The sequence below is a fragment of the Podarcis gaigeae genome (genome assembly GCF_964106915.1).
Source record: "Podarcis gaigeae genome assembly, chromosome: 7".
Lineage (NCBI taxonomy): Eukaryota > Metazoa > Chordata > Lepidosauria > Squamata > Lacertidae > Podarcis > Podarcis gaigeae.
In genome coordinates, this window is record NC_139683.1 from 20,249,565 (window position 1) to 20,277,201 (window position 27,637).

The 27,637-nt window shown below is 44.7% G+C and overlaps 1 protein-coding gene across 1 annotated transcript in view; it reads right to left on the reverse strand.

Moving 5' to 3' along the window:
• Nucleotides 1-1,893: 1,893 nt before the first annotated feature.
• Nucleotides 1,894-27,637, reverse strand: part of TRHR (thyrotropin releasing hormone receptor) — a 30,107-nt gene continuing 4,363 nt past the window's right edge. Inside the window, exons 3-4 of the mRNA XM_083749298.1 lie at nucleotides 3,527-3,913; nucleotides 1,894-2,095 (exon numbers count right to left, since the gene is read on the reverse strand). Coding sequence (XP_083605424.1) covers nucleotides 2,087-2,095; nucleotides 3,527-3,913 — 396 coding nt within the window. The 3' untranslated portion in view covers nucleotides 1,894-2,086. The remainder of the gene's footprint in view (nucleotides 2,096-3,526; nucleotides 3,914-27,637) is intronic.

Consider the following 27,637-nt stretch of genomic DNA (forward strand, 5'->3'; position numbering starts at 1 on the left):
AAATACTGTTGAGCAGTGCGGAAAGAGACAAGGCCTGTTTTTCAGGGACCAAATAGGGGTCAGACTGTAGCTCAGCGGTAGAGAACATGCTTTGCATGCAAAGGGGCCCAGGTTCAATCCTTCGCTTCACCAGATAGGACTAGAACAGATGCATGTCTGAAACCCTAGCTGTCAGTTGGTGTGGACAATACTGAGCTAGATGAAGCAATGACCTGAACTAGTGAAAAATTGTGGTACCAGAATGATGGAATGTTAAGAGCTTGCTGGATCAGACCAATAGCCAACCTAGTTCAGCATCCTTGTCTCATTGTGGCCACCAACATGGATGGCTTTAAACGGGGATTAAACAAATCCATGTAGGATAAGGCTATATTTGGATGTGTTCTGCCTCCATAGTCAGAAGCAGTATGTTTCTGAATGCCAATTGCTGGAAACAACATGAGGGCACAATGCTGTTGCACTCAGGTCCTGCTTCCAGGCTTCCCACAGGCATCCAGTTGGCCACTGTGAGAACAGGATGCTGAGGAGCCCTTGGCCCAATCCGGCAGGCTTTTCTTGTGTTAGATGGCCTCCAGTGCAACTTCCAATGATATGATTCTCCCTCATGGTAGGGCTGGGGCTGGGGCAGAGTAGGCTGCATGCTGACAATGATCATGGGTGAGTCAGATAGTTCAGCAGGAAAGAAAGAGAGGAGTTAGGATGCTGCAGAAATAAGACCAAGAGAAGGGAGTTTCAAGTGGTTCTATCCTAATACTTGGACAAGGGACTATATGCAGAGAAGCTACGGGAGAAGGGAATCATGAAACAGAATGCCAAGATGAGAAGGAGGCCCCAGAAGAATGGGAGCTGAATTTCACAGAGCGAATTCTTGAATTGGGTTAGTGTGAGAATGCTAACCCTCTTCACAGAGGAAGCATACATATATAAACAATTGTACCTTGGAAGACAAACGGAATCAGTTCCAGAAGTCTGTTTGACTGCCAAAACGTTCAGAAACCAAAGTGCAGCTTCCGGTTGGCTGCAGGAAGCTCCTGCAGCCAATCAGAAGCCACAGAAGCCCCGTCGGCTGTTCAGCTTCAAAAATATTTCAAAAACCGGAACACTCACTTCTGAGTTTTGATCATTCAGGAGCCGATTTGTTCGGGAGCCAAGGCGTTTGAGATCCAAGGTACAGCTGAATATAACATTGCTCAGAAATTTTAATTTTACTATTTGCTATGGAATGAAAAACTATTCCCCTCACTTTGCTCTCAAGATCCCTCTGTAATTACAATTTAATCATTTTAAACTACAGTTGCATATGAGGCAAGCAACAGTAGCGGTCGGCCAGACTGGTATATTAAAACCCAAGAGAGCACTGCTGCTATGTACATTTTAAATCTGGAAAAGAAGCTTACTGCTACAGTGTAAATGTTTGCTTCTCTGTCAAGCACATTCCTTTCCTCCGGTTCTGCAGAGCTGTTTGCCCTGAGTTACTTACTCTGAAGGAACATCCATATTATCTCCCAAGTGTGTTGATGTGTAGGCTTATCTATATGAAGCCTGTGTGGAGCTGGCTCCATACCCATAATGCACAGCTTCCTTCCACCAGCAGGGAACACATCTGTGGGGGAAAGGGGGCAGCAAACTACTGTGCCTTGTGAGTCATCGTGGGGGATAGAGGGTAGGCAGCTGCATCAGGAAGAGGAACAAATGCCATTTTGGGTATTGTATCTCTGGGAGGGGAATGGGCGTATCCTAACAACTCTCAGCACCTGGGAGTTCTAGTCCAAAAACACGTCGGGATGCAAGTTTGGGGAGTCCTGCCCTGGATAATTAATTGGGCAGCTTTCGCTTCATAGCACATGGTTTAGAAAGGAATGTGTAACAATGCACACACTTCTGCCATTTGCCTCTTAGTTTCCATATAGCAAGCATAGTTTAATGAAACGAAGCAGCTTCCCTGTGGTGTGAACAGGGTCAGCATTTGTAATATCAAGCTCGGTCACATCAAATATAACTAGAAAACAACCAGACTGGTTCAGAACTGGGTGGCTCTGCAAGATCAAACAAAGTAAGAGAGACAGAGCAGATGCAGGCTCCAACGTCACAGCACCTGAAAGGAGAAATTGAAATAATGAGTCACCTGAAATGTCAGAGGTGTGTGCAGCAAGGAGGGGAAACAAGTCATGCAAATGTGACCCATTGTGTCCTACCTCTTGACAGACCAACTTTCACAGTTTGTTTTTTTAAAAGGAGAAGAATAAAATACACAGGAATGCTGAATTGATGCATGAAGTAGCTCTTTCTGTTGCCACTTGACAACCAGACTTTTGTAATTGCTCTGGAGTGGATTAACACAGACCATTACAGTGGTACCTCGGGTTACATACGCTTCAGGTTACATACGGTTCAGGTTACATACGCTTCAGGTTACAGACTCCACTAACCCAGAAATAGTGCTTCAGGTTAAGAATTTTGCTTCAGGATGAGAACAGAAATTGTGCTCCGGCAGCATGGCAGCAGCAGGAGGCCTCATTAGCTAAAGTGGTGCTTCAGGTTAAGAACAGTTTCAGGTTAAGTACGGACCTCTGGAACGAATTAAGTACTTAAGCCAAGGAGGTACCACTCTACTTCAAAACACTCCAATGAAATAATAAACGATGAGTGGGATCCAGAGAGCATTTTGCACAAGCAGAAGTCACTTTGTCCACACAGACTGTGGTCTCTGATTTGCGCCTATCGACTTCCTGAGGTCACTGAATGTAAGAGCAAGTCATGCCAAAGGTCTATCTAGTCCACCACCCTAATTTCCTTCAATGCCCAACCCAATGCCTAAGAAACGCCCACAAGCAGCACTGGAGGGTGACATCCTTCTCTGTCGTTCCCCAGTGAATGGTATCCAGAGACCCATAGCCTCTGATCCTGAAGGTGGCAGGTAGCCACAAAGTCATCCATAGCCTTATTCTCCATGCTTTATCTAATTTCCTTTGAAAGCCAATTAGTTGATACAAAGTCCAGCCAGCATCTGGACAGAAAACTGCTCTGAGCTCCATCAAGAAGAAATGTGAGTTACAAAGGTGATCTGTGGATCAAAATGTTATTAAATATGTTAGGAGCCCCCTGGATAGCTCAGTTGGTTAGAGCATGGTGCTGATAATGCCAAGGTTTGTTCCCTTTATGGGACAACTGTATATTCCTGCATTGCAGGGGGTTGAACTAGGGTCCCTTCCAACTCTACAATTCTATTATTCTATGGGTATTGGGTTAAGCAGGGATGGGGAATCTATGGCCATGCAATTGTCGCTGGATTCCAATGCCCTTTGGCCCCTGCCAGCATAAACAATGGATATGGGGTAATGGGAGATGTAGTCCAATAATACTTGGAAGGCCACACTATCCCCATCCCTTTATTAAAGACACAATAGGCCTGGATTTTGGCTTCTAGTCATCAATTCTACCTCTGTCAAAAAACCTTCCACAGTTACACCTTTTTCATGGACCTTAAGATGAAGGACACATTTAAAGCTTTGTAGTGCTTCTTTACCTCAGAAGACACACAGGTATCATCGAAAGACACTTTGGTGGATGACAGATAAGCGTCTGTGACGGTGATGTCTTCTAGCTCAGTGTGGAAATGGTCTGTCTCCTTGATGACGCTGTAGTTTAGGGCCACGCTGTAGTTGTTGGGCTTCTCCGACTGCTTCTGCTGGCATTTGCAGAGTTTCTTGAAGGCTGCTCTGAATTTTTGGGACATGAGGTTGTAAATCACAGGGTTGATAGCACTGTTTAGGTAAATGCAGATCCTGCAGAACAGCAGGAACCAATTTTCTTGGAAAGGGCGAGACAGGAAAGAGTTGATAACCACCAGGGTCCTGTAGGGCATCCACAAAAATGCAAAGAGGATTACAACCACAGCCAGCATCTTGGTAACCTATGGGGAACAGGAAACAATACCATGTGAGCAACAGAGAGGGAGGGGAAAGTAGGGAAGGTAACACAGCAAACACTTCAGGGTTTATTTCAGCCTTCCACAACTCCCAGCAGCTCCAGCTGAGCGGCATAGCTAGCCGCTCTTGTGCCTGGTGCAAGGGGGTGTCCTGCAGCCGGGGGCGGGTTGATCCGCCCATGGGGGCGCAGCGAGCCTCTCTGATGTTTGGAGCCTCTCCACTGCCTCCCCCTCAGCTGTAGGGCGGCTGAGGGAGAGGCAGTAGGCAGACACAATTCTCATGCTGCTGTTTCAGGGAGTGCAGAACCTGCAGGCATCTAAGCCACCACATCACTCCTAAAAAGTTTCGTGAGGCCATTGTCTTTTATTAAAAAAAAACAACTCATCTTGTCACACACACCCTCTCAGTGATGACACTCAGGGTGGACTGCACCCCCCGCATCCCCTTCCTCCACCACTGCTCCAGCTGCCATAATTGTGTCGGGGTTGACATTAACAATATTGTAAAATCTTAGAATCTTAAGATTATATGTAGAGTCCAGTCCAACCCCCTGCAAAGCAAGATTTTTTTTGCCCAACGTAGGGCTTGAACCCTTGACCCTGAGTCTCATGCTCTACCAACTGAACTCTCCCTTGGATGAAGAAAGCAAGCTGGAGAATGTGAACACCAGATTGGGAAAGGGTAATCTGGTGGAATGCATATTACTACCAGAGACTGTCGCCTGGGCGAGATTTCTTCTCTGCTGGTTAAACATCTGCCTTACATCAGATAAAGATCCTCTCCTCAGCGAAGTTTTGTTAGACCCCTTTCTTTCCACAGTTTAACAAGAAGGTACAGCAACTTGGGTTGTCAGTGGAACTTTTGCGATCAATGTCCCTACCATCTGCCAAGGCTATAATAAAAACTAGGTTGTGGGATATTGAGTGCCAGGAATTAACAGTAGCAGCAGAGAAAACATGTTCTAACCACAATCACCTTGAATTTCTGCTTAACCCTCAAGAAAGAAGGGAATTTTCGCTGGCCAGGTTTAATTCAAATCCATCAAACCTCCTTTGGGGAAGCTTCTCAGGCAGGGTGGAAGGAGAAAGAACTTGCCCATGCGAAGACCACCTGGTGGAAACGCTTACACATATGGTTCTTAATTGTAAACTATTTGCTGATCTCCATCAACTCTGCATCCCCAAATGGAAACCAGAGTTGGAGGTCATACATTTTCTATTGCTGGGGAATGTTCAGGAGCTCACCAAGTTATTGGCTAAATATCTCTATTTGGTTTTTTGTTGTCGAAATACACTGCAGACGTCTGATCTCCCTGGAGACCTAGAGATGCAACGATAGACTGCTCTGCCTCCTTTCTTTTAGCAAATGTTTGTGCCACTGGGGAAGTGGTAATTCTGTACTGATTTGTTTTGGGTGTTTGGTTGTTTGCATGCGATGCCAATAAAAGGTTTGATGATGATATTACTACCAGGGTGGCAGCATGAGAACAAGCCTTTTCTGTGGTGGCTCCTTCTTTGTGGAATTCTCTCTCCAAGGAGGATCGCCTGACACCATCATTATATATCTTTAGGCACCAGGCAAAATCTTTCCTCTGTAACCAGGCGTTTGGCCTTTAACCACCTGTGGCATTTTAGAAGTGGGAGGAGTGTTTTTAATGTAGTTTCCTCCCACTTGGGTTTAATTGTATCTATGTGAGGTGTTTGGGGTTGGTTGATTGATTGGTTGGTTGGTTGGACAGCCTTGGGCAAGATAAAGAGACTAACAAATTTAATAAATAATAATAATAACAATAATAGCAGGCTTTGATTGCTGAATTAAATTTCCCCTATTGTTTGTGGAGCTCTGAATGAGTTCCAATACTTCGGCAAACCTATAAAATTAATATCCATCTCTATAACATGCCATCAAATTCTGAAAAAATAAAATGCAAAGTGTTCTGCTGCTTCTGAATAATCATAATTGTTTTCTTATCATTGAAACCAAGCCCCAACTCTCTCATTAACGTGCTGCAGTGACTCAGTCCTTCAAAGAAAGGTCAATGGATAACTTGCTACACGATACTTTTCTCCATGCTAGAAGCTTTTTGTCTGAGACTTCAGGGGTTACGCGATACTAACCAATCATAAGCAATTTAAGCATCTCAGTTATTTCAGCACAACCTCTGCCCAAGAATGGTCCAGAGAATAAGAGAAATTATTTTAATCTGATGCAGTTACAAGCTCAAACTCGGCGTTCTCCCACTGCACTAAATTAAGAGTGCTCCATTTTATCAGGAGCGAAGAGCCAGCCATTAATGTAATAGTGAATGGGATTGTGGGAGAGAACTATTACAGAAATGGGGCAGGGTGGCAGAGAGAGAGAAAAGAACTGAATGCAGAACAAAGCATTATCTATTGAGGTCAGGCTGAAGGCCTTCTCCCCCCAAGCACTTACTGTAGTGGAAGCCAAGAGAAGTTAATGATGATGCCTTAAAGCTAATGGTTCGAGAAGTGCAATTTTCTATCGATTCCCAAAGGGGATACCTTTTTGAAAGGCACTGAAGTCAGGTACTTTACAACGTGAGCTGAGAATCTCAGAGTCTAAGGCTGGTAAGCTACTGTGGACTGCATGCTGCAGCTTCTGTATTAGGGGGTATGGACATTATTTTCACTAATATATGCATTTTTATGTAAAGTTGAATAATAAATAAATAAACTTCTCTAAACAGAGCTGCCTTCAGATGTCTTCTGAAAGTCAGATCGTTGTTTATTTCCTTGACATCTGATGGGAGGGCATTCCACAGGGCAGGAACCACTACCGAGAAGGCCCTCTGCCTGGTTCCCTGCAACTTCACTTCTCACAGGGAGGGAACCGCCAGAAGTCTCTCGGAGCTGGATCTCAGTGTCCAGGCTGAACAATGGGGGTGGAGACGCTCCTTCAGGTATACTGGGCCGTTGCCGTTTAGGGCTTTAAAGGTCAGCACCAACACTTTGAATTCTGCTCGGAAATGTACTGGGAGTTTACCCCAGTATATGAATTTTGTACTCATTTATTTGTCTGGAGAAATGGAATGCGAAAATTCAGAGAACTGCAAACTTTGCTTATTCATTTATTTCACATAATATATACATCACTTGATTGTTTTTTTAAAAAAAATCAAAAGTTACAACACTAAAACAGTTTAAAATCACCTCAGCTTTCTGAGCATCTGGTAGGCTTGTCTAAACAGGGATGCTTTTAGCAAGCACCAGAAAGAATACTGTGAAGGCACCTCCGTGATCTCAAAAGGCAGGGAGTTACAAAGTTCTTATAGACTCGGGAATGGATATTATGTGGCCCCTGTAGTTGTGCCAATTCTGCAGATCTAAACAGTCAAGTGGGCGCACGTGCTTTTTTTCTGGTGGTACTCAACGGTACACAGTACCGTAACCTTCCCCTCCCCCCAAAAAATCTTGCAATATGGTAAATGGAGGGTGGGGAGAGCAAACAAGCAGCCATGTTTAAGAGGGGAGTTGTTGTAGGAATGATCACTGGGTTGTGGAGCACACTCCTGCCCACAGGCAGCCTCAGCTGTCTGCATGCGTGACCTTGGGGTGCAGAGCACACTCCCCCTCACAGATAAGGCCACAGCTGTCTGAACATCTTGCCCTCTGTCTAACCTTTTGCGGTCTCAGTAGTCTGCCGTGTCCTGTCTGTGACCTTTGTCTCTGAGACCTTTGTCTCCTTCGTCATACATTGTGCAAGGGGAAAAAATGGCGCTGTGGAAACAGGTGCCAAAATAACTTTGTACCACCCCATGATCTCAGTACTGGAATATGGTCACAGCCCAAAATGTACCTGCCTTGGTTTGCATACTGTGTCAATAAAAGGAGCCTCTGCAGACCTAGCTGGCAGCTTGCTTGTGCATAGCTCACCCGCATTATCAACTCCTGCCTCATGTCCTTCATTTCAGGAGGCTGAGACAGTGGCGAGGAAAACAACGCCCTTGTTTGGGACTGTAGTTGCCACTCTCAGTCAACAGGTTGCAGCACTCTCCCTCAGCTGCCTTGCAATGTATGCTCCCAACTGGATGTGCTGCTATACTGCTGCCTTGTGCACCACTTCCCTTTTGCCTCTGCTCATTCTTTCCATGTATGCAGGAAGGGAGGAAGAAAGAGAGAGAGAGAGAAGGGGGAGGCAGCTTCTGCTGCTAGCGCCGCAGTCCTCTGTTCTGTGGCTGCGTGAGCGTGGATGGCTGGGAGGAGAGAAAAGGAGGAGAAGGAGAATTGGGAGGGTGGGATGCTGGGTAGGTGTGAAGAGCAGATGGGGCAAGGTGGGGGAGAGGTTGAAGAAGGGGGAGGGCTGCACAAAGTGGGGCTTTAATTAATTGAAGGGGGACAGGAGAGAATGAGAGAAAAGGGGGAGAGGATCATGGTGATTACTGACACGGGTTTTTTAAGGAAAAAAGCACCGGGTAAGGCGATCTTGACAGCAGTCACGAAATTAAAAGACGCCTGCTCCTTGGGAGAAAGGCAATGGCAAACCTAGACAGCGTCTTAAAAAGCAGAGACATCACCTTGCCAACAAAGGTCCGTATAGTTAAAGCCATGGTTTTCCCAGTAGTGATGTATGGAAGTGAGAGCTGGACCATAAAGAAGGCTGATCGCCGAAGAATTGATGCTTTTGAATTATGGTGCTGGAGGAGACTCTTGAGAGTCCCATGGACTGCAAGAAGATCAAACCTCTCCATTCTTAAGGAAATCAGGAAGGACAGATCGTGAAGCTGAGGCTCCAATACTTTGGCCACCTCATGAGAAGAGAAGACTCCCTGGAAAAGACCCTGATGTTGGGAAAGATGGAGGGCACAAGGAGAAGGGGACGACAGAGGATGAGATGGTTGGATGGTGTTCTCGAAGATACCAGCATGGGTTTGACCAAACTGCGGGAGGCAGTGGAAGACAGGAGTGCCTGGCGTGCTCTGGTCCATGGGGTCACGAAGAGTCGGACACGACTAAACGACTAAGCAACAAAAGGCGATCTTGTAGATAAACTGGTCCCAAGTTGTTAAGGGCTTCACATGCTAATAGTAGCACCTTGAACTTGGCCCAGTAGCAAATCAGCAAGCAGCGCAGATCTCTGAGCACAAGGCCTCACTCCTGTCAGCAATCGTGCTGCAGCGTTCTGCACTGACTGCAGAATCAGAGAAGCCCCACATAGAGCGCATATGGTGGTAATCCAGTCCTGAAGTAACCAGCACATGAACTACTTTGGCAAGGCTAGGAAGACTGGCTGTGTTTCGGCTCATGTATTGTTTTGGAAAGTGTGCATTAATTAGGTTATTTTAACATGTGCACTTAATCAGATTTCTCCCCCAATGTACCAGGAGTACACTGGGACAAAATGCATATTTAAATATTATTGTGTAAGAAAATGCATATTGAAGCATGGCAGGTTGATGCAGAAACAGGACAGAATGGACTTATAAATGAACACATGGAGACAGGGAGGAAGAATAGTCTGATTCATCCATCATTAAGACATTGAGCATCGCCAAGACATTTGGCCTTGATGTGGGTTTTAACATAGCCACAGTACTTAGAAAGGAGATTAAAAATATGTCATTGAAGTGTTTTGACCTAATCCATTATTACAACCATTCATTAATGCCCTCTCAGGAATGGCAAGATGCTTCCCTCTGAACAAGTCTTCCTTAAACAGCACTTGAAAATTCAATCATCGGGGGATCTTTTTGTATGGAAATCATATTGAATAGGCCTTATTAAGAAGCCTATTAAGATCTCAATTTAGGGATGAGATAGACCTTTCTTTCCCTGCCCCCCCCCCAATGACCCTCTTTATGGTAAAGGTGTTGTACTTTTAAAACATGAAAACACTCCAAAGTGTACAATATTCTCATTAGGATATTGCTTCCTTTGAATTTCATACTTTTTATAGCAGCTAAGGAAAAAGGCTGAGCTCTCCTTAACTAGCAAAGCAACTCTGCAGCAGGCAAACACTCTGCCATATTAAGAATGCTGCTCTTGTTTGGAATTGCACTTCTGGGTTTCTCCTCACCCCAAATTAATCACCAAACATAGGATCTACCATACTATTCTGGGAATGTGCATGCTAGCCCTCAGAAGTGATTGCCAGTACAGTGGTACCTCAGGTTAAGTACTTAATTCATTCTGGAGGTCCGTACTTAACCTGAAACTGTTCTTAACCTGAAGCACCACTTTAGCTAATGGGGCCTCCTGCTGCTGCCGCGCCGCCAGAGCCCGATTTCTGTTCTCATCCTGAAGCAAAGTTCTTAACCTGAAGCACTATTTCTGGGTTAGCGGAGTCTGTAACCTGAAGCGTATGTAACCTGAAGTGTATGTAACCTGAGGTACCACTGTACAAGGCCCATTATCTGAAAGAGTGTTTCTAATTAGCTTTCTGTGGGAACAGGGGAGGGCTTATGGCCCTTCTGCTCAATACAACATGGATCTTGAGAACTTGCCTTTGAGCCTTCTCTGGGAATAGGGAGCCCAAGGCATCCCAGATGTCGCTGAACTTCAACTCTCACCAGCCCCAACCAAACACAGAGAATCATCAGTGATTATGGAAGTTGTAGCCCAGCAACTTCTAGAGGCCCACAGACTCCAGTCCAAACCCCAAAGGCTCCCATTGGTAAATGAGCACACTGCAGTTCATCTGCTGACGCGACCAAGAATGGATAGCCTGTGTGTGTTGTTTACATTCCTGTATCTCACACAACCACCCTTCTGTTTTGTTGCATGAGGAAAGGGTCATTAACAGGGCTTTGTGGGAATGATATTTCTATAAAATTGCACATTCTGCAGGGTAGGGACTTGACTTCTTGGCTTATGCTACTTTGTGAAGCACCAAGTTCATTAATGATACCATGCAATTACTCCCTCTTGCAGTGAATTCAGGTGTGAATGGAAATGTAGCCACTAAGAAGCAAAAGGACTGTTGCAGCATGCTGTGGCGAACCCCAATGCTTATAGAAGCACAAAAATGGGGGGATCGAAGGTCCCATAACCCCCAAAAGCAGCCAAATGAGAATGGGGCAACACTCGCTGGCCTATTGCAGGGGATGGGTGTCTGGGGGAAGGGGAGTGGAATGTAGTATTCTGGGGAGGGGGTCAGACCCAGCTGCTTGGAAAACATAGCGTTCCACTTTTATTCCAGTCTGCATCTGTATTGGAACTATTTTGAACTGTGTCTATATTTTATTATTTTAAAATGTTTGCATTGATTTCATATATGGAAATGTTTCTAATTGTTGAATGCATGGAACTGTTTTGATTGTTGTAAGCCAGCCTGGGACCTTAGGGTAAAAGCTGGGGAAGAAACAGAATAAAGTAAAGAATCCTTTTATTTATTAAGGTTCCACTTGTTTATGGATGTACCTGTCGAAGAGAAAGAGAGGGAGAGAGGGAGAGAGAGAATAATACCTTCCTTGCCTCTGATGCTAAAGAGTTCTTTTCTGCTTGGATTTTGTAGAGAAACATTATTGCAGGAGGTTCAGGTGAACTTAAGGACAGCTGTGCTCTTTTCAAACTGTGCAGTTGACATGAGGCAAATTGCACGTATATATGATACGTGATTTGCAGCTAACTCAGGTACTGATGTTGGGATATAGGGTCCTGGCAGTCGCCTTCTGTGGCCTTAAATGACCTTTGAGGTCCACAATGCTTTCCCCACACTGAACAGAATTACCAACCCTCAATTAGTCTCACCAAATACCTCATTTGATTCATTTATTTGTTAAGGTTCAGCGGCTGCTTGTATTTCAGTATTTGCTGTATTAAGCAGAAAATGAAGGCAGATTTTGTAACTGAGAGGGGTTGGCAAAGGTATTGGCCACAGTCTCCCAAAAATGCAAGTGAAGATTTCTTCATGGAATAATTATTTAGTATTCTTTTGTTTCTGAATAGCAGCATGTCACAAGTCACGCAGACAAGATAGCAAGCTGTTTTTTTTAAACTGAGTGAGTGGAGGGCTAATTGATGTCTCTCCCCACCACGGCTGCACATTTAAAAGTAGCATCTGATGCTGTTCTAAATATGAAAAACGTTCCACTCCATTCATTCAACGCTTTTGTGTGCAAATGAGAGGGCTTGTCATATCACAGCTGCTATATCTGTTTGGCTTTCAAACCAATGTTTTAATAAAAGGTTTCACTTTTAAAAAGAGGGGAGGGGAAATCATCCACATCGGTGAAAACAGGATCCTTACTTTTTTTGCAATCCCAAAACCTATCAAACCACAATCGATTGTATCCAATCATTTCCTTCCATTGTGAGAGACTGATCTCCTGGAGGATTCTGCTGATGGAAGAAGATCAGAGGTGATGTTTGCCTAGTCCCTTTCTCCTATAGCCCCCGCCCCATTTTCCAAACTGTTTCAGGCAGTCCTCCAACCTTATGGAGTAGATTTTCAGAAGCTGCATATGGAATGAAGGAGAAGTTCTGTTCAGCATGCATTTAAAGCAAAACCTATCAAATCCACACATTCCAAAGCAATATGTGAAGTGAAACACATGCGAAATTCACACTTATCCGAATTTTGTAACACAGGTCTTCACCTAATGTTCACAAAAATGCATATATTAGGGAAAACTGCTTTCAAATATGTGTATATTAATCAAAACTGTAAATCAAAATGTCTTCATCCGGAAAAATCCACATTAAATGCTGGTGAATCTTTATGATGAGTTAAAATAAAGTTGCCAATTGCTACAAAATGTGGAGAACTGAAATTAGGATTGGAAAAATAAGCAAGCAAGAGGACTAAAATGACAATTATAATTTGGAAGATAATTCGACCTTTTAATTTTATTTTATTATTTTTATTGGATTATGATTTGATATGTTAATTGGATGTCTTTTATTGGAAAATTAATAAAAACAATCTAACAAAAAAATTGACAGCTCCATAGCGGCAGGGAATTTCAGGGGAAATTGACAAAAAAAAAAATCCCATTAGTAGAAGCCTCTGCTAGATCAAAGATGCCTCCACAAACGGAAGGGCACATATTATTTAACATAGGATGCAGTTTGACCTTAACTCCCACTGCCTATGTAGGACTGAACTTTCATTGGAGGATTTTAAACAGAGGGTGGATGACCATCTGTCAGGGATGTACCGTATTTTTCGATCTATAAGATGCACCAGACCACAAGACGCACCTAGTTTTTGGAGGAGGAAAATAAGAAAAAAAATATTCTGAATCTCAGAAGCCAGAACAGCAAGAGGGATCGCTGCGCAGTGAAAGCAGCAATCCCTCTTGCTGTTCTGGCTTCTGGGATAGCTGCGCAGCCTGCATTCACTCCATAAGACGCACACACATTTCCCCTTACGTTTTAGGAGGGAAAAAGTGAGTCTTATAGAGCAAAAAATACGGTAATTTCTGCATTGCAGGGGGTTGGACTAGATGACCCTTGGGGTCTCTTCCAACTCTACACAAATTTTGTTGTTGTTTAGTCATTTAGTCGTGTCCGACTCTTCGTGACCCCATGGACCAGAGCACGCCAGGCACTTCTGTCTTCCACTGCCTCCCACAGTTTGATCAAACTCATGCTGGTAGCTTCAAGAACACCATCCAACCATCTCATCCTCTGTCGTCCCCTTCTCCTTGTGCCCTCCATCTTTCCCAACATCAGGGTCTTTTCCAGGGAGTCTTCTCTTCTCATGAGGTGGCCAAAGTATTGGAGCCTCAGCTTCACGATCTGTCCTTCCAGTGAGCACTCAGGCCTGATTTCCTTAAGAATGGATACTTTTGATCTTCTTGCAGTCCATGGGACTCTCAAGAGTCTCCTCCAGCACCATAATTCAAAAGCATCAATTCTTCGGCGATTAGCCTTCTTTATGGTCCAGCTCTCACTTCCATACATCACTACTGGGAAAACCCCAGTATAGCTTTTACTATACGGACCTTTGTTGGCAAGGTGATGTCTCTACTTTTTAAGATGCTGTCTAGGTTTGTCATTGCTTTTCTCCCAAGAAGCAGGCGTCTTTTAATTTCGTGACTGCTGTCACCATCTGCAGTGATCATTGAGCCCAAGAAAGTAAAATCTCTCACTACCTCCATTTCTTCCCCTTCTATTTGCCAGGAGGTGATGGGACCAGTGGCCATGATCTTCGTTTTTTTGATGTTGAGCTTCAGACCATATTTTGCGCTCTCCTCTTTCACCCTCAATAAGAGGTTCTTTAATTCCTCCTCACTTTCTGCCATCAAGGTTGTGTCATCTGCATATCTGAGGTTGTTGATATTTCTTCCGGCAATCTTAATTCCGGCTTCGGATTCATCCAGCCCAGCCTTTCGCATGATGAATTCTGCATATAAGTTAAATAAGCAGGGAGACAAAATACAGCCTTGTCGTACTCCTTTCCCAATTTTGAACCAATCAGTTGTTCCATATCCAGTTCTAACTGTAGCTTCTTGTCCCACATAGAGATTTCTCAGGAGACAGATGAGGTGATCAGGCACTCCCATTTCTTTAAGAACTTGCCATAGTTTGCTGTGGTCGACACAGTCAAAGGCTTTTGCACAGTCAATGAAGCAGAAGTAGATGTCTTTCTGGAACTCTCTAGCTTTCTCCATAATCCAGCGCATGTTTGCAATTTGGTCTCTGGTTCCTCTGCCTCTTCTAAATCCAGCTTGCACTTCTGGGAGTTCTCGGTCCACATACTGCTTGAGCCTTCCTTGTAGAATTTTAAGCATAACCTTGCTAGCGTGTGAAATGAGTGCAATTGTGCGGTAGTTGGAGCATTCTTTGGCACTGCCCTTCTTTGGGATTGGGATGTAGACTGATCTTCTCCAATCCTCTGGCCACTGCTGAGTTTTCCAAACTTGCTGGCATATTGAGTGTGGCACCTTAACAGCATCATCTTTTAAAATTTTAAATAGTTCAGCTGGAATACCATCACTTCCACTGGCCTTGTTATTTGCAATGCTTTCTAAGGCCCATTTGACTTCACTCTCCAGGATGTCTGGCTCAAGGTCAGCAACCACATTACCTGGGGTGTACGAGACATCCATATCTTTCTGGTATAATTCCTCTGTGTATTCTTGCCACCTCTTCTTGATGTCTTCTGCTTCTGTTAGGTCCTTACCACTTTTGTCCTTTATTATGGTAATCTTTGTACAAAATGTTCCTTTCATATTTCCGATTTTCTTGAACAGATCTCCGGTTCTTCCCATTCTGTTGTTTTCCTCTATTTCTTTGCATTGCTCGTTTAAGGCCTTCTTGTCTCTCCTTGCTATTCTTTGGAAATCTGCATTCAATTTCCTGTATCTTTCACTATCTCCCTCGCATTTTGCTTGCCTTCTCTCCCCCGCTATTTGTAAGGCCTCATTGGATAGCCACCACCCATAGTTCTTCAGGCACTCTGTCCACCAAATCTAAATCCTTAAACCTGTACCTCACTTCCCCTGTGTATTCATAAGGGATTTGGTTTAGATTGTATCTTACCGGCCCAGTGGTTTTTCCTACTTTCTTCAGTTTAAGCTTGAATTTTGCTATAAGGAGCTGATGATCTGAGCCACAGTCAGCTCCAGGTCTTGTTTTTGCTGACTGTATAGAGCTTCTACACAACTAGGACCTATGATTAAACACAGTGGGGTTTGCATTTGGATAAACCTGCATAACATTGTGCTGCACACCTGCAACCCCAAACATACTTTTCTAGGAGTAAGCCCTTTTGAATTTACCAAACTTTTCTGTGTATAAGACACCCCCATATATAAGACGCCCCCTATTTTTGGGGACTAGAAAATGAGGGGAGATGGCCCAATGTTGATGCGCTTTTTTTAGGGGGAATTGTGCGCGCGCCATCACCCCAGCAGGGCTGTTGCTGGGGGTTGGCAGAGAGGGCAGCCGCTCCCCCCCCATGCCACTAGTGTGGGCTGCCAACCAGCTGACTGGTGGCTCACAGCTTCCTAGAGCACGCTCCTCCTGCAGCAGCATGGGAGGGAGTTGCATGCCCCCCAACCAGCTTGCAGCTCCCCCCCCCCATCCATGTATAGGATGACCCCAGTTTTTTGACATGATTTTTGAGTCAAAACACCCTTGTCTAATACATGGAAAAATAAGGTAATCCTGTATACATTTGAGCAAATATTAGGAGGATTGTGTCAGAAATGTTTGCTAATAGCAGAAGATGCAAAACAGGCAAAAACCAAACTCTTCTCCAAATAAAAACAACGGGACTTAAAAGTGGGTTGTGCCCGGCATGTTCCAAAGATTGAGTATTATCCATTTCAGAACACAAGGGGAGAAATGTGTTGTGCGTATGCAGTCAGAATGATACTTGGGACCCCTGCACATCTCTTCCTTCGCAAATTGCATACCTTTCTGCAAAAGGCTGCAGATGCTGAATGGCTCATCATGTTGAGATAATAAACACTCCCTCTGACTCCCATTCCATCGCAGTGCCATTATAGATGTGCTTGTGGACCTGAATGCATTATTTCTTCTATACAGCTACTGTATGTTGATCACACAGATATGATAGTCATTTTGAAAATTCCAGGAAGGTTTAGAAATATTGCGGGTGGTTCCTCATTAGGACATCTCATTATATAATTATCACGTCTCATCGCTTCAAGCGGTATGATGTGGCAGGCACAGCCTTTCCTAAAAATAATTTTCTTGTTAGAGTAGCAGCTGAGAACCCTCTTTTAGGCTGCGGATTTGGAACTTGTTAAATGTAATTGTTTAATTGCACACTGGAAAATGCCTGTATGTGTATTGCTAAGGGTTTAACATAGGAAAATTCCATTAGGGTATACTAAAGCAAAGCAGAGCTCTCTAAGTACTTAGATGGGTTAATAATTAACTGCTGATGTGATTTGCTCTTTCACGTGCTGTTTAACCTTTGTTGTTGTTGTTTAGTCGTGTCCGACTCTTCGTTACCCCATGGACCAGAGCACGCCAGGCACTCCTGTCTTCCACTGCCTCCCGCAGTTTGGTCAGACTCAGTTTTGTAGCTTCGAGAACACATGACCTTAGATCACATGAATAAGGTATTTAGCTGCAAATCATCATTTTGAAGGGAATTGCCTTTGGTATTTTGTTTCCAGCCACATGAGAGAAAGATGTGCTAATGAGGTCTTTCTAGGAGAGATAACATTTCCAGCCAAATAGAGGTTGTAGGAAGAGAAAGAGTTTTGATTTCAGGTCTGTTTGGAGTAATCTAATATTACTAAGAAGATGAACCTATGCTTTGACAAGTATATGCCTTATGGAAGTATCTGGATGTATCATTATTTGTCTTTGTATCTGTTATGAAGAAAGTTCTAGTTAGTAAAGCTTTTGAATCATATTTATGGGTCTGGACAATTTTTATTCCAAAAGATGTCAGTTTTTATACATCCTATTGCTTCAAGTCGTGCAATATTAATATCTGCAACAGAACTGGCCCACCCTCCACAGACCATTTTTCAAAAATTTCAAGCTGGGAGCAAAGCAAAGGTTTACCTCTAATCTTAGCACTGTAGTCCTACAGCACTAAGCTTGGGGATAAGCCTCTGTTCTTTAAAAAGGTAGCAGGCAGACATTCATCTGTCATCTTAGTGTTGTGGGACCACAGTGCTAAGACTAGGAATATGATAAATCTCGCCAGTTTACTATTAAAGAGCAGGCAGAGGATAATCTGCAATCTTAGTGCTGTAGGACTACAATGCTAAGATCAGAGGTCTAGTTGAGGTGACATGTGACCTGGCCTGCAAGGGATCAGGACAGGCAGGGCACCACTGTTCCTTGAGCTGGGTGTGTGTGTCCTGAGACATATGGTGCTCAGGGTGACTTTTACCTGACCTATCTGGAGATGCTAGGGTCTGAATTTGGGACCTTTTGCATACAAAGCATGTGATCTGCAATTCAGCTATAGTCCCTCTGGCTTCCAATAAGAGTGACCACTAAATCTTTAGGTATCAATCTATACAGAAGTATAGGGAGAAAGTTATTTCTTAATTTCACAGAGAGAAATGACAATATGCAATATGGCTGTAACAATATACAAGAGAACCTTTAGAAGCAAACCAATGGAATTTTTATTTCTAATTTCTTGCACAACCTTTCCCTGAATGATCACGCCATAGTGAAATATGCTCCAACGTGGAATTTGCATTGAACTTGGCCTCTTGAGTTCTGAATGAGGGAAATGAGACTTTGATCTTCCAAGCTTCAAACAGCCAGCTTACCCAGGGTGCTGTATTATAGTCTCATTGATCTCGACCCTATTTCAGTTACAAATGTTAAATGCCATGCTTCTGAACAGGTCTAATCTGGGAAAATAATAACAATTTGTTGCCTGCTAATGTCAGAAGGGTGAAATTGGGGAAGAGGAGTGTTTTCCATTCATTGGTGGACTCATGACCAGAAACACTCATTTGCCCAGTTTCAAGAGATCTTTTTGGAGCTCCTCACAATCACTCCTCTCCACCTTTATCTTGTTAATGTTGTTGTTGTTGTTCTTCCCATCCTAAGCAGTTTGGTGTCATCAGCAAACCTGGCTATCTCACACCTACAGGTGAATTATGACCAAGTTGAAAAGCACACGTCTCAGCACAAAACCTTGGGTGACCTCCACACCTTACATCCCTTCAAGGTAAGAACTGTCTGTTTATTCCTACTTTCCACTTCTTGTCCTTTAAATTGTTACTGATCTTCTCCATATTCCATGTGAGTCTTGAAGGGGTTTATCAAAGGCTTTTTTTGAAGTACACAGTGTCTGCTGGATCACAGTCTATCCTCATGCTTACTGACACATGTAAAGAACTCTAAAAGGTAGTTAGACAGGACTCGCCCTTGAAGAAGCCACACTGGTTTTGCTTCATCGCAATTTGTTCTTCCATCTGCTTACTAATTCTACCTTTAATAATGCACCATAGAACTTTTCCTGAAACAGACATTAAATTAACTGACCTGTAATTTTTCAAATCCCCCTGGATCCCTTTTTAAAAACTGACACCACATTAGCCATTTTCCAGTCCTCTGATAGGGAGGCTGATCTTGGGGAAATGTTTCACATGCTTGTTGAAGGACAACATTTTCACATTTAGGTGGATGCAATCTGAACTCAGTGATGTGTTTGTTTTTGATTTGGCAGTAAGGCCTAGAACTTCATCTTTTGTCACCACTGTTTTCTTCAAACTCCATGCCTAAGAAAGTTAGTTCAGGTGCAGCGATTTGCCCTACTTTGTCCACTGGGAAGACAGATGAAAATAATTCATTCAGCTTCTCTGTGATCTCTTTTTCCTTCTTTAGCACACCTTTTACTCCCTTGTCACCCAAAGTTCCAACCACAGCGCTAGCTGATTTCAAGCTTCTAAAGTGTTTACTTTTTCTATTCTTTTTTTCTACTGTTTTCTTTTCTTTTTTTCTACTGTAGATCTTAATATTTTTAGTAATGTGTTGGTTGATTTTTGTTTTCATCCTCATTTTGCATTTCTTTGGCCAAAGTAGCTGTTCTTTTTTTGTTCTCCACATTTGGACAAGACTTCTCCTGATGAAAGCTTGCTTGACCCTAATACTTTCCTTGACTCTGCTTGTTAACTATGCTGTCTGTGAGCTGCTCTCTATGCTGAGAAACCAAGCCAGAAGCTGTGGTTAAAACCACATGGCTCCTCAGGTGTAATAAGCCAGGAAGGACCTGAAACTAGGGGTACCACTAGCTTGCTTCTAGCCACCTCCTACTCCTCCAAATAAGCCTGGTAGACTAAGTTCTGTGCTTTAAAGTTGCCCCCCAGGCTGCAGAACAAGCCTGTCTGAGTCAGCTGTTCCCAAGGACCAATCCTTGTCAACCAAGCCATTTAAAACCCTGGCTCTTCTCCCAAAGCAACTGGTTTCTTGCATAAGGTGACTTCGGCCCCATCCACACCATGCATTTAAAGCATATAGATTATGGAATCATAGTTTGCTAGGGGTGCTGGGAATTGTAGCTCTGTGAGGGATAAACTACAGTTTCAAGAATTCTTTGGGAGAAGCCATGAGCGTTTGTTTGTTTGTTTGATTGGTATACCACCCTTTATCCAAAGATTCCAGGGCAGTGTACAACATTAAGAACATATTTTACAAAACATGATAATAAAAACATAATACATAGCATAATAGTGGACCAGGGGTCAGCAAGGTTTACCGGCCATGGGCTGAATCACTCCCACAGAGATCATCTGTGGGCCGGACTGGCGCAGCATGATGCTAGAAATCGCGTCTGCGCATGTGCAGATACCGGAAATCGCATCTGCGCATGCCCACATGCTGAAAATCACACCTACACAGAAGCGATTTTTGGTGTCTGCACATGCGCAGATGCAATTTCCGGTATCTGCACATGCGCAGATGCAATTTCTGGCACCGCTTGGCAAGTCCCCACACTGTGCTGTTTTAGCGCAGCCTGCAGGCGTCTCACTGAGAGGACGGCTTGGTTCAGGGGCGGCTTGTGGACTGGTAAAACAGTCTTCGTGGGCCACATCCGGCCCATGGGCCGCACGTTGCCAACTCCTGTAGTAGGGCTGTAGTACTAACAGCCCTCCGCCGCCGCCCCCCCCACAGTGTTCAAAATTCACCAGGTGTGTTTTGCACCTAGCTATGTGCTTCCTTCCCCGCCCTGGATACTAAGCCCTGTGTAGTTGTCAAGATGAGTGACTCAGCAGATCATTCCTACAGTTCTCTCTCTCTCTCTCTATCTTGAAAATATTTTAAAATCCTGATCAAAGGAGTGGAGTAATAGAAGGGAGATGGTAGTCTGAATGGAAGGCCTAATAATAGTCTGGAAGAAAAAAAAGAAGAAGAAGAAGAAGAAGGACAACAACACCCTTTCAAGGCAACTTCCAACACGTTAAAGCACAATTTATAACAACATTTTACAAACCATATAATATTGAGTGCCTAATTTAAAACGCACCATCACATCTTAAAAATATCATCACTGCGGCAGGTAAAAACACTTATCAGCAGAAAGACGGTGGAAATTCAAAATTTAATAGAAAAGCAGCCGATAAATAGCCTGCCTCGAGGGTTATAGCTGGGTAAGGTAAGATAACACGGTTCAGTTCTTTAAAAGCTGAGAACAATTTGGGGGAGAGTGTATTGTTAGGCTGAACAATCTGCTTGCAGCATACACTGGAACAAAATCACAGGTGCTTGGCTGGTTTGAGAAAATTCTCAGGGCCACAGCAGAGATGGCATTAGCAGTGTGATTGCACTGAAGAGTTTGACACTTGCTTGGATAAGTGCAGCACAAACACGGTAGCCCAAAGGGAATTCTGGAAAAGGATAAGAATGAAATACTAGCGCATGAAAAAATTGGCATTTATCTTTCTTGCACGACCCTTAATGAAACGGACCGTTGCTTATTGAAAAAAAGTACACTTCTCTATGATTCTGCTGTGCAAACTTAGAAGAAATTTGTTAGTGTCAAAGCTGATCACCTATTGCAGGGGCAAGGAACCTGTGGCCCTCCAGATGTTGTTGGACTCCAAATCCCATCATCGCTGGTCATTTATTTGCTGGCTTGCTGGGGCTAATAGGAGTTGAATTCCAGCAACACCTGGATGGCTCCAGGTTCACAGCCTGTTAGAAGGACTCAAATTTGCAAAGGATATTGTCAGGGGTTCAGAAGGAGAGACACAGGAGGGGGAGCAAATGGAGAGTGAGGAGGAGGAGTACGAGGGGGGCGCAGGCAGTGACAGTGGCCAGAGTTATTCCACAAGCCTCTCTAGCGAATCGGAGGACTCACAGAAGGGAGCGCCGGTGGCCAGAGCAAGGGAGATTCCAAGGGAGAAACCTCAAGAGGGAGGGGCCAGCGGGGAGTCCCTGAGCAGCAGCTGGAGATCAGGACCAGCGTCTCCACCAGAGCGCAGTGGGGAGGGGGAGTCCCAGGAGTCGGGACCAGTGTCTTCACCACCAGAGGGAGGAGAGGAGTCAGGTTTGGCAACACCCACATCAGGAAGCGGGGAAACGGTCAGAAGGAAAGTAACCGGCTGGGCGCGCGCGCCAAGTTCAAATGTACAGGAGCGCGGCACAGCGGGGAGCCCGGGAAGGGAGCCAGGTCCTAAAGCCCGCCGGAGGGAGGGGCAAGACTCAGGAGGCTCCGCGTCAGAGGAGTCCAGGAAGGAGGGAACCCCAGAGGGCAGAAGGACCCAACGCAGGAAAGAGCAGCGCAAGAGGTGGAGCCGGGCTAGAATCTTAAACTGGTGTGGGTGGAGCAGTGAGTCAGAGGGGACTTAGCCGGTCTAGCATTAAGACGTGGGCCTGCGCGCCCAGAGCTTGGAAATGGAAACTAAACTTCAATAAAGACTTTTGTATATAATATCCACCGGGCGTTGGTCCTCTGTGAGCTGGGACCTAGCGGCAGTCCTGACAGATATGAAAACAGCTCCTCCTTTCCCCTGAGTTCTGATGAACAGCATTGTCAAAGCAGACCACTGCCTGGCCATTGCGTACAGGCAGAAACCACCGCCAGAACAATATGTTATCAAGGTCATGTTGCTAACATGAGCTAAGGTCTGATAACACTTCACTGAGCAAGCTGAACAAAACCAGTGTATAATTTGAGGAGAAAGGAACGGAGAGGTTTTGCCTTTCTTAGTTCAAGCCTTATATGAAGTTCCTTCTGAACTACACAGCCAATCAGAGCACTTGATCCCTCGTTCAGGTTGTTCTGCCTGGTTGCTAAGCAACACTCCACCCACCCCCTTGGCTCGTTGACTTTACATTGACAGAATTCACCTTTTTGTTGCAAACTGAATGATCTCTGCTGCGGCACATGCAGCACACAATGGACACTGTTCTATTTTTAAAACAGAAAAACAAAACAAAACATCCTAACAAAAATTACATGTAGTTATTAATCAGATTAAGATTCATACATGGGACCAGATGTCTGTGTTTGGCATTCTGCTGCCCCAGTTATAAATAAAGAAAATATGAAGCTATGAAGCTACCTTTCACTGGATTAGACCATCCACTCACTAAATGCAGTTTCATCTGCTCTGAGTAATAGTGGCTGGGATTCCACCAAACCCTGCTACTTTAGTTAGAGATGCAAATATCTGCACCTTAGACCTTGTATATGCAAAACATTGCTTTGGTAATACATTCCATCCTTTCTTCTCTGGGACATGACAAGAACACAGCGGGTGGAATTCAACATAGCAACTAAGGCGATCATTCTGTCAGCGCAAGCACTTCTACCTGTGTGATGCAACAACTTCCCTCTTATTTCCCTGCACACCTTTTGGGGTGTTCTCGTGACCCTCCGGCAGTGCAGTGTGGTGTGGTGTGGGAGTCCCACTGCATGTTTGCTAGTACAACAATTTATTTGAATCCAACTCAGAATGTTACAGTGCGATGCATGTTTGGAGTGTAAGTACCGCTGAGCTCAAGCACTCCAACACTCAGGTATGTGTCTCAGTAATGCAGCCTAAGAGCCAAATGACATGTTATATCAAATGCCAATTTATATTTCTACCCACAGCTGTTGGGGAGGCAGGGCTTTCCTCCTGCATTGTGATCGTGATGACAATTGCCTCCTATCCCAAATTAGCCTTGAGAGGGAAACAGTTACTGATGCCCAAAGGTAGCAGTCTTACCTCCTTTCTGCTCCCATAACTAGCAAAAGAACCCCCCTCCCCAGTTTAAAAGGCCAAAGGCAATGTTTCTGCCTTGTGCTTAAAGATATAGTCATACCTCAGGTTACAGACACTTCGGTTTGTGCGATTTCGGGTTGCGCACCGCGCCAAACCCAGAAGTACCGGAACGGGTTACTTCTGGGTTTGGCGCTTGCGCATGTGCAGAAGTGCTAAATCACGCTTTGCGCATTCACAGAAGCACCGAATCACGACCCGCACATGTGCAGATGCGACATTGCGGGATGGGGATGCTGCGGGTTGCGAATGTGCTTCCCGCACGGATCATGTTCACAACCCGAGCGCCCACTGGATAACAATCCTCGAGGATGATCTGGAGACTACAGATAGTGCTAAATGCAGTTGTTAGGTTGGTAGATGGGACAGCCCGATGGGACCATGGGACACTGGACCTGAAAGTTATGCACTGGCTGCCAATGAGCTACCATGCCCAACTCAAGGTGTTGGTGTTGTGTATCGAGGCCCCGTGACCACCCTGTTCCCCAAGATGTAAATCACTACACACTACACAGGATATTGGATTGGGAATCAAATAAAGACACAACTTTATTGGTTACAGATGTGAGGTTTGGCCTAGCAACTGTGCATGTCACTCCTGCCAGTTCACTGGGAGAGTTTCTACGGGTGGAGCCGATGGGGGGGGCGCCCTGTGGCCCACGTCAAATCCCAAGCAGTTCCTGTTGGAGAAGTGGTATCGCCCTAGCCTCTGTCTGGGCAGAAGCCACTCCTCCTGGATGCTGGATGCTTTTAACAGGATACCCTTCCCCATGGAGGGGCAGGTGGAGGCTACAACCTCCCCTCCAACCAAGACTAGGCTTACCCAATACCTATCTGCCTTACAAAGTTGTGACAATTGCTATGAGGTAGGCAAAACCCCAAATGGCGCCACCAATTAGCCAAGTTAGGTTAGGAGACCGACATTGCCCATAGCAGGGTCAAAGTGCACATGAAAACCCTAATCTGAGGGAGGGAGGGTGGCAGAACCAGTGTGGCGAGAGAAAAGGCCGAAAGGCCTCACCTGTCGGGCATTTAAACTTCCCCTGGGCACAGTGCCAAGGGCCGCAATTGGTCGGTTGGTCCCATGTCCAGGGAAACATCCCCTTACTCCTGCTGCCACTGGTCCATTTGGCGACAGGAATACGATCCGGCCTGCGATAGGCCCATTTGCCAAGGAGGCCCGGGGCCCACCTGCCAAGCTGCCTGCCTGAAAAGGGGGCTAACAGACCTAGCAGGCAAGACCCCCAAATAGCTTGGGACCCCTTCATTGCTGAAGCAACAGCTCTCATCTTAGTCCAATTTGTCAGACTAGTGGTAAATGTGCATCCTAGAGACTTGGTTCACAGAGCTCTGGTCTTGGGCAAAGGATAGCCACCCACCCCTGGATATACATTTTATTTATTTATTTTATTTATATACCACTTTTTATCAAAAGATCCCAGGGCGGTGTACAACGTTAAAAACACAACACAGAGCATCCATAATAATAATAAAAAGCACAGTAAAAAGCATACTGGCAGACAAATAATAAAACAGTTAATAACATTCCTCTCCTTTAAAAGTTGAATGATGAAATTCAGCACATGGGAGTGCTATCCATTCCAGGCAAATTTTGTTAATTAAAAAAATTAATTGAGTTGACTCAGGTGCACCGGTGAATGCTGACATTCACCCCCCCCCAAAAAAATCATCTAGAGTGGATCTGTGTTCACATATCTGAAGAACATTCTAAATCTCAAAGCACCCCAAGTTAAGTATTCCATATCTCTACAGAATTTGACTAGAAAAAGAGCCAGTTTATGATATACATAAGACACAATCTATTTGAGCGTTGGAAATTGATAAGTGTTGTGATGAGGCTTCAGTGAAGACTTCTTTCCGGCAACACAAACGTATACGTTTTTGTAAAGGATGCCGCTGATTTCAAAGGCTGCATTGAAAGGATGCTCCTTGTTAACACCTCTCTTTCTGTCAGCATGGAGCCTGATAATAAAGAAAGGGCACCTGGAAAGAATGTTGTTGCTGCTGTTGTAAAACAGCAGCAGCAGCAACCCCAGGCATTCATGTGGGAGGAATGAAGTGATTGTGATGATACAATGAAAAACAAATCCCAGTCTTACAAATGCAGTCAGCACCAGGACCACCTTGCATCTCGGAGGACTTGAACCCAGAAGCTCGTCACACCTGCAGCACATTATTCTGCCAATATTGTTTATAAACAAGCATATTTTAGGGATGGAGAGAGAGAGAACGAACGGATGAACCGTTTCTCTATCACATTTCGTCCCAAGGAACCAATGCTATATTTACAACAGCCCTAATTAGTAGGTCTAGGTCTCAAGAAAGTGCCTAAAGCCACACATTTACAGCACAATCCTCTACTGGTTAACTGGATGAAGGCCAATAAACTGAGTGGATGCTAACAAGTTGGAGGTCCCAAGGGTGAATGGAGCTTGGGGCTGGGAATTGGGAGGGCAACCTGTTCCAGGTTGGGGCAGGTGGTGGGGGTTGCACATGCCCTGAAAGAGCAGGCATGTAGTCTGAGAGTACCTCTGTCATTGGAGCCCCAGGTGGCCTCAGAGGTATGGAATCCCTTTGCAGTTTGGACTGCTATGCCAGCTATAGCTATTGCTAGACAAAGCATAGGCACAATGACCCCTGGCCCCCTGCTCTGGGAACTGCTTACATAGTTACTTACTGTAATGAAGCGGTCCTTTTATTTTTATGTACAAGCAACTCCCCGTTTCCATGGAGGTTGCATTCTGGATCAAAGTGCACATCAGTGGAGCACACATAAGCCCTCCCCACCCTGCTCCCATTCGCGTCCCTTCTGTTCCACCCCCATTTCTTCCTCTTCCAGGTCCAAAAGGACCCACACGTTAGCGGCTGAACATCAATTGGATACGCCTAAAATGGGTGCCACCTTATTTAGAATCATCTCCAGCAGGTGGCTTTGTGGGCGGGTCCCAGGCCTCCACTGTGAACTGGCTTATTGCAGGCCAGATCATCCTCCTGCCGCCAAATCAGCCAATGGCAACAGGAATTTGGGGGCATTGCCCTGGGTGCAGGAACAACCAACCAATAGCAGTGCTTGGCTCCACATCCAGGACAGAGATAAATCCCTGGCCTGCGGGTCCTCTCACCCTCAAAATGGGTGCCACCTTATTTAAAAGTATATATAACCCACTTAATATAAATCTCCCTGAGATCTTTCAAAAATGCAGCTGCCAGGGGACCAACAGAGATAGCTGTCAAGGATCAAATAACATTGCTCCTGAAGGATCCACACTGACTGTTGACCTTTGACTAACAAAGAAGAAGAAGAGAAGAAGAGGAGTTTGGATCTGATATCCCACTTTATCATTACCCGAAGGAGTCTCAAAGTGGCTAACAATCTCCTTTCCCTTCCTCCCCCACAACAAACACTCTGTGAGGTGAGTGAGGCTGAGAGACTTCAGAGAAGGGTGACTAGCCCAAGGTCACCTAGCAGCTGCATGTGGAGGAGCGGAGAAGCGAACCCGGTTCACCAGATTATGAGTCTATTGCTCTTAACCACTACACCACACTGGCTCCCAAAGCCTCAAACAACTTAGGGCTCAGGTATACGAAGGAACCCTTCTCCCTGTGTGATCCTGTCCATGTCCTCAGCAAAGCCTAATATTTGTTCCATCACCAGGGGAAGTACATTGGATCTTCCCCTATGGTAGGAATGGAGACAGAGTCTTCTCTGTTGTGGCTCCCTGACTTTAAAATGCCTTTTTTAAAAAGTGTGCATGGTATCAACTTATTGACATTCCAGCTGTAAGCTGGAATCTATCTACTCAGGTATTTAGGAATGGTTAGTTGCTGCTGGTGATGAGAATGTGTGGCTTCTGTTCATATGGTAACTTATGAGATCGTGCATGAGTGCATACAAAAGACAGCAAGGAGAACCTCAAAGCTAGGCCATAAATTTGGCAACAAACAAACAAACCTCTAGTTAATTTTACACTAAATATAGAAGAGGAACCATAACTGGAAGTCTCATTATAGCCTGCTGAGATCAAGCACCAAATGTTTCTTTTGCATTTTTTTTCCCATCGCC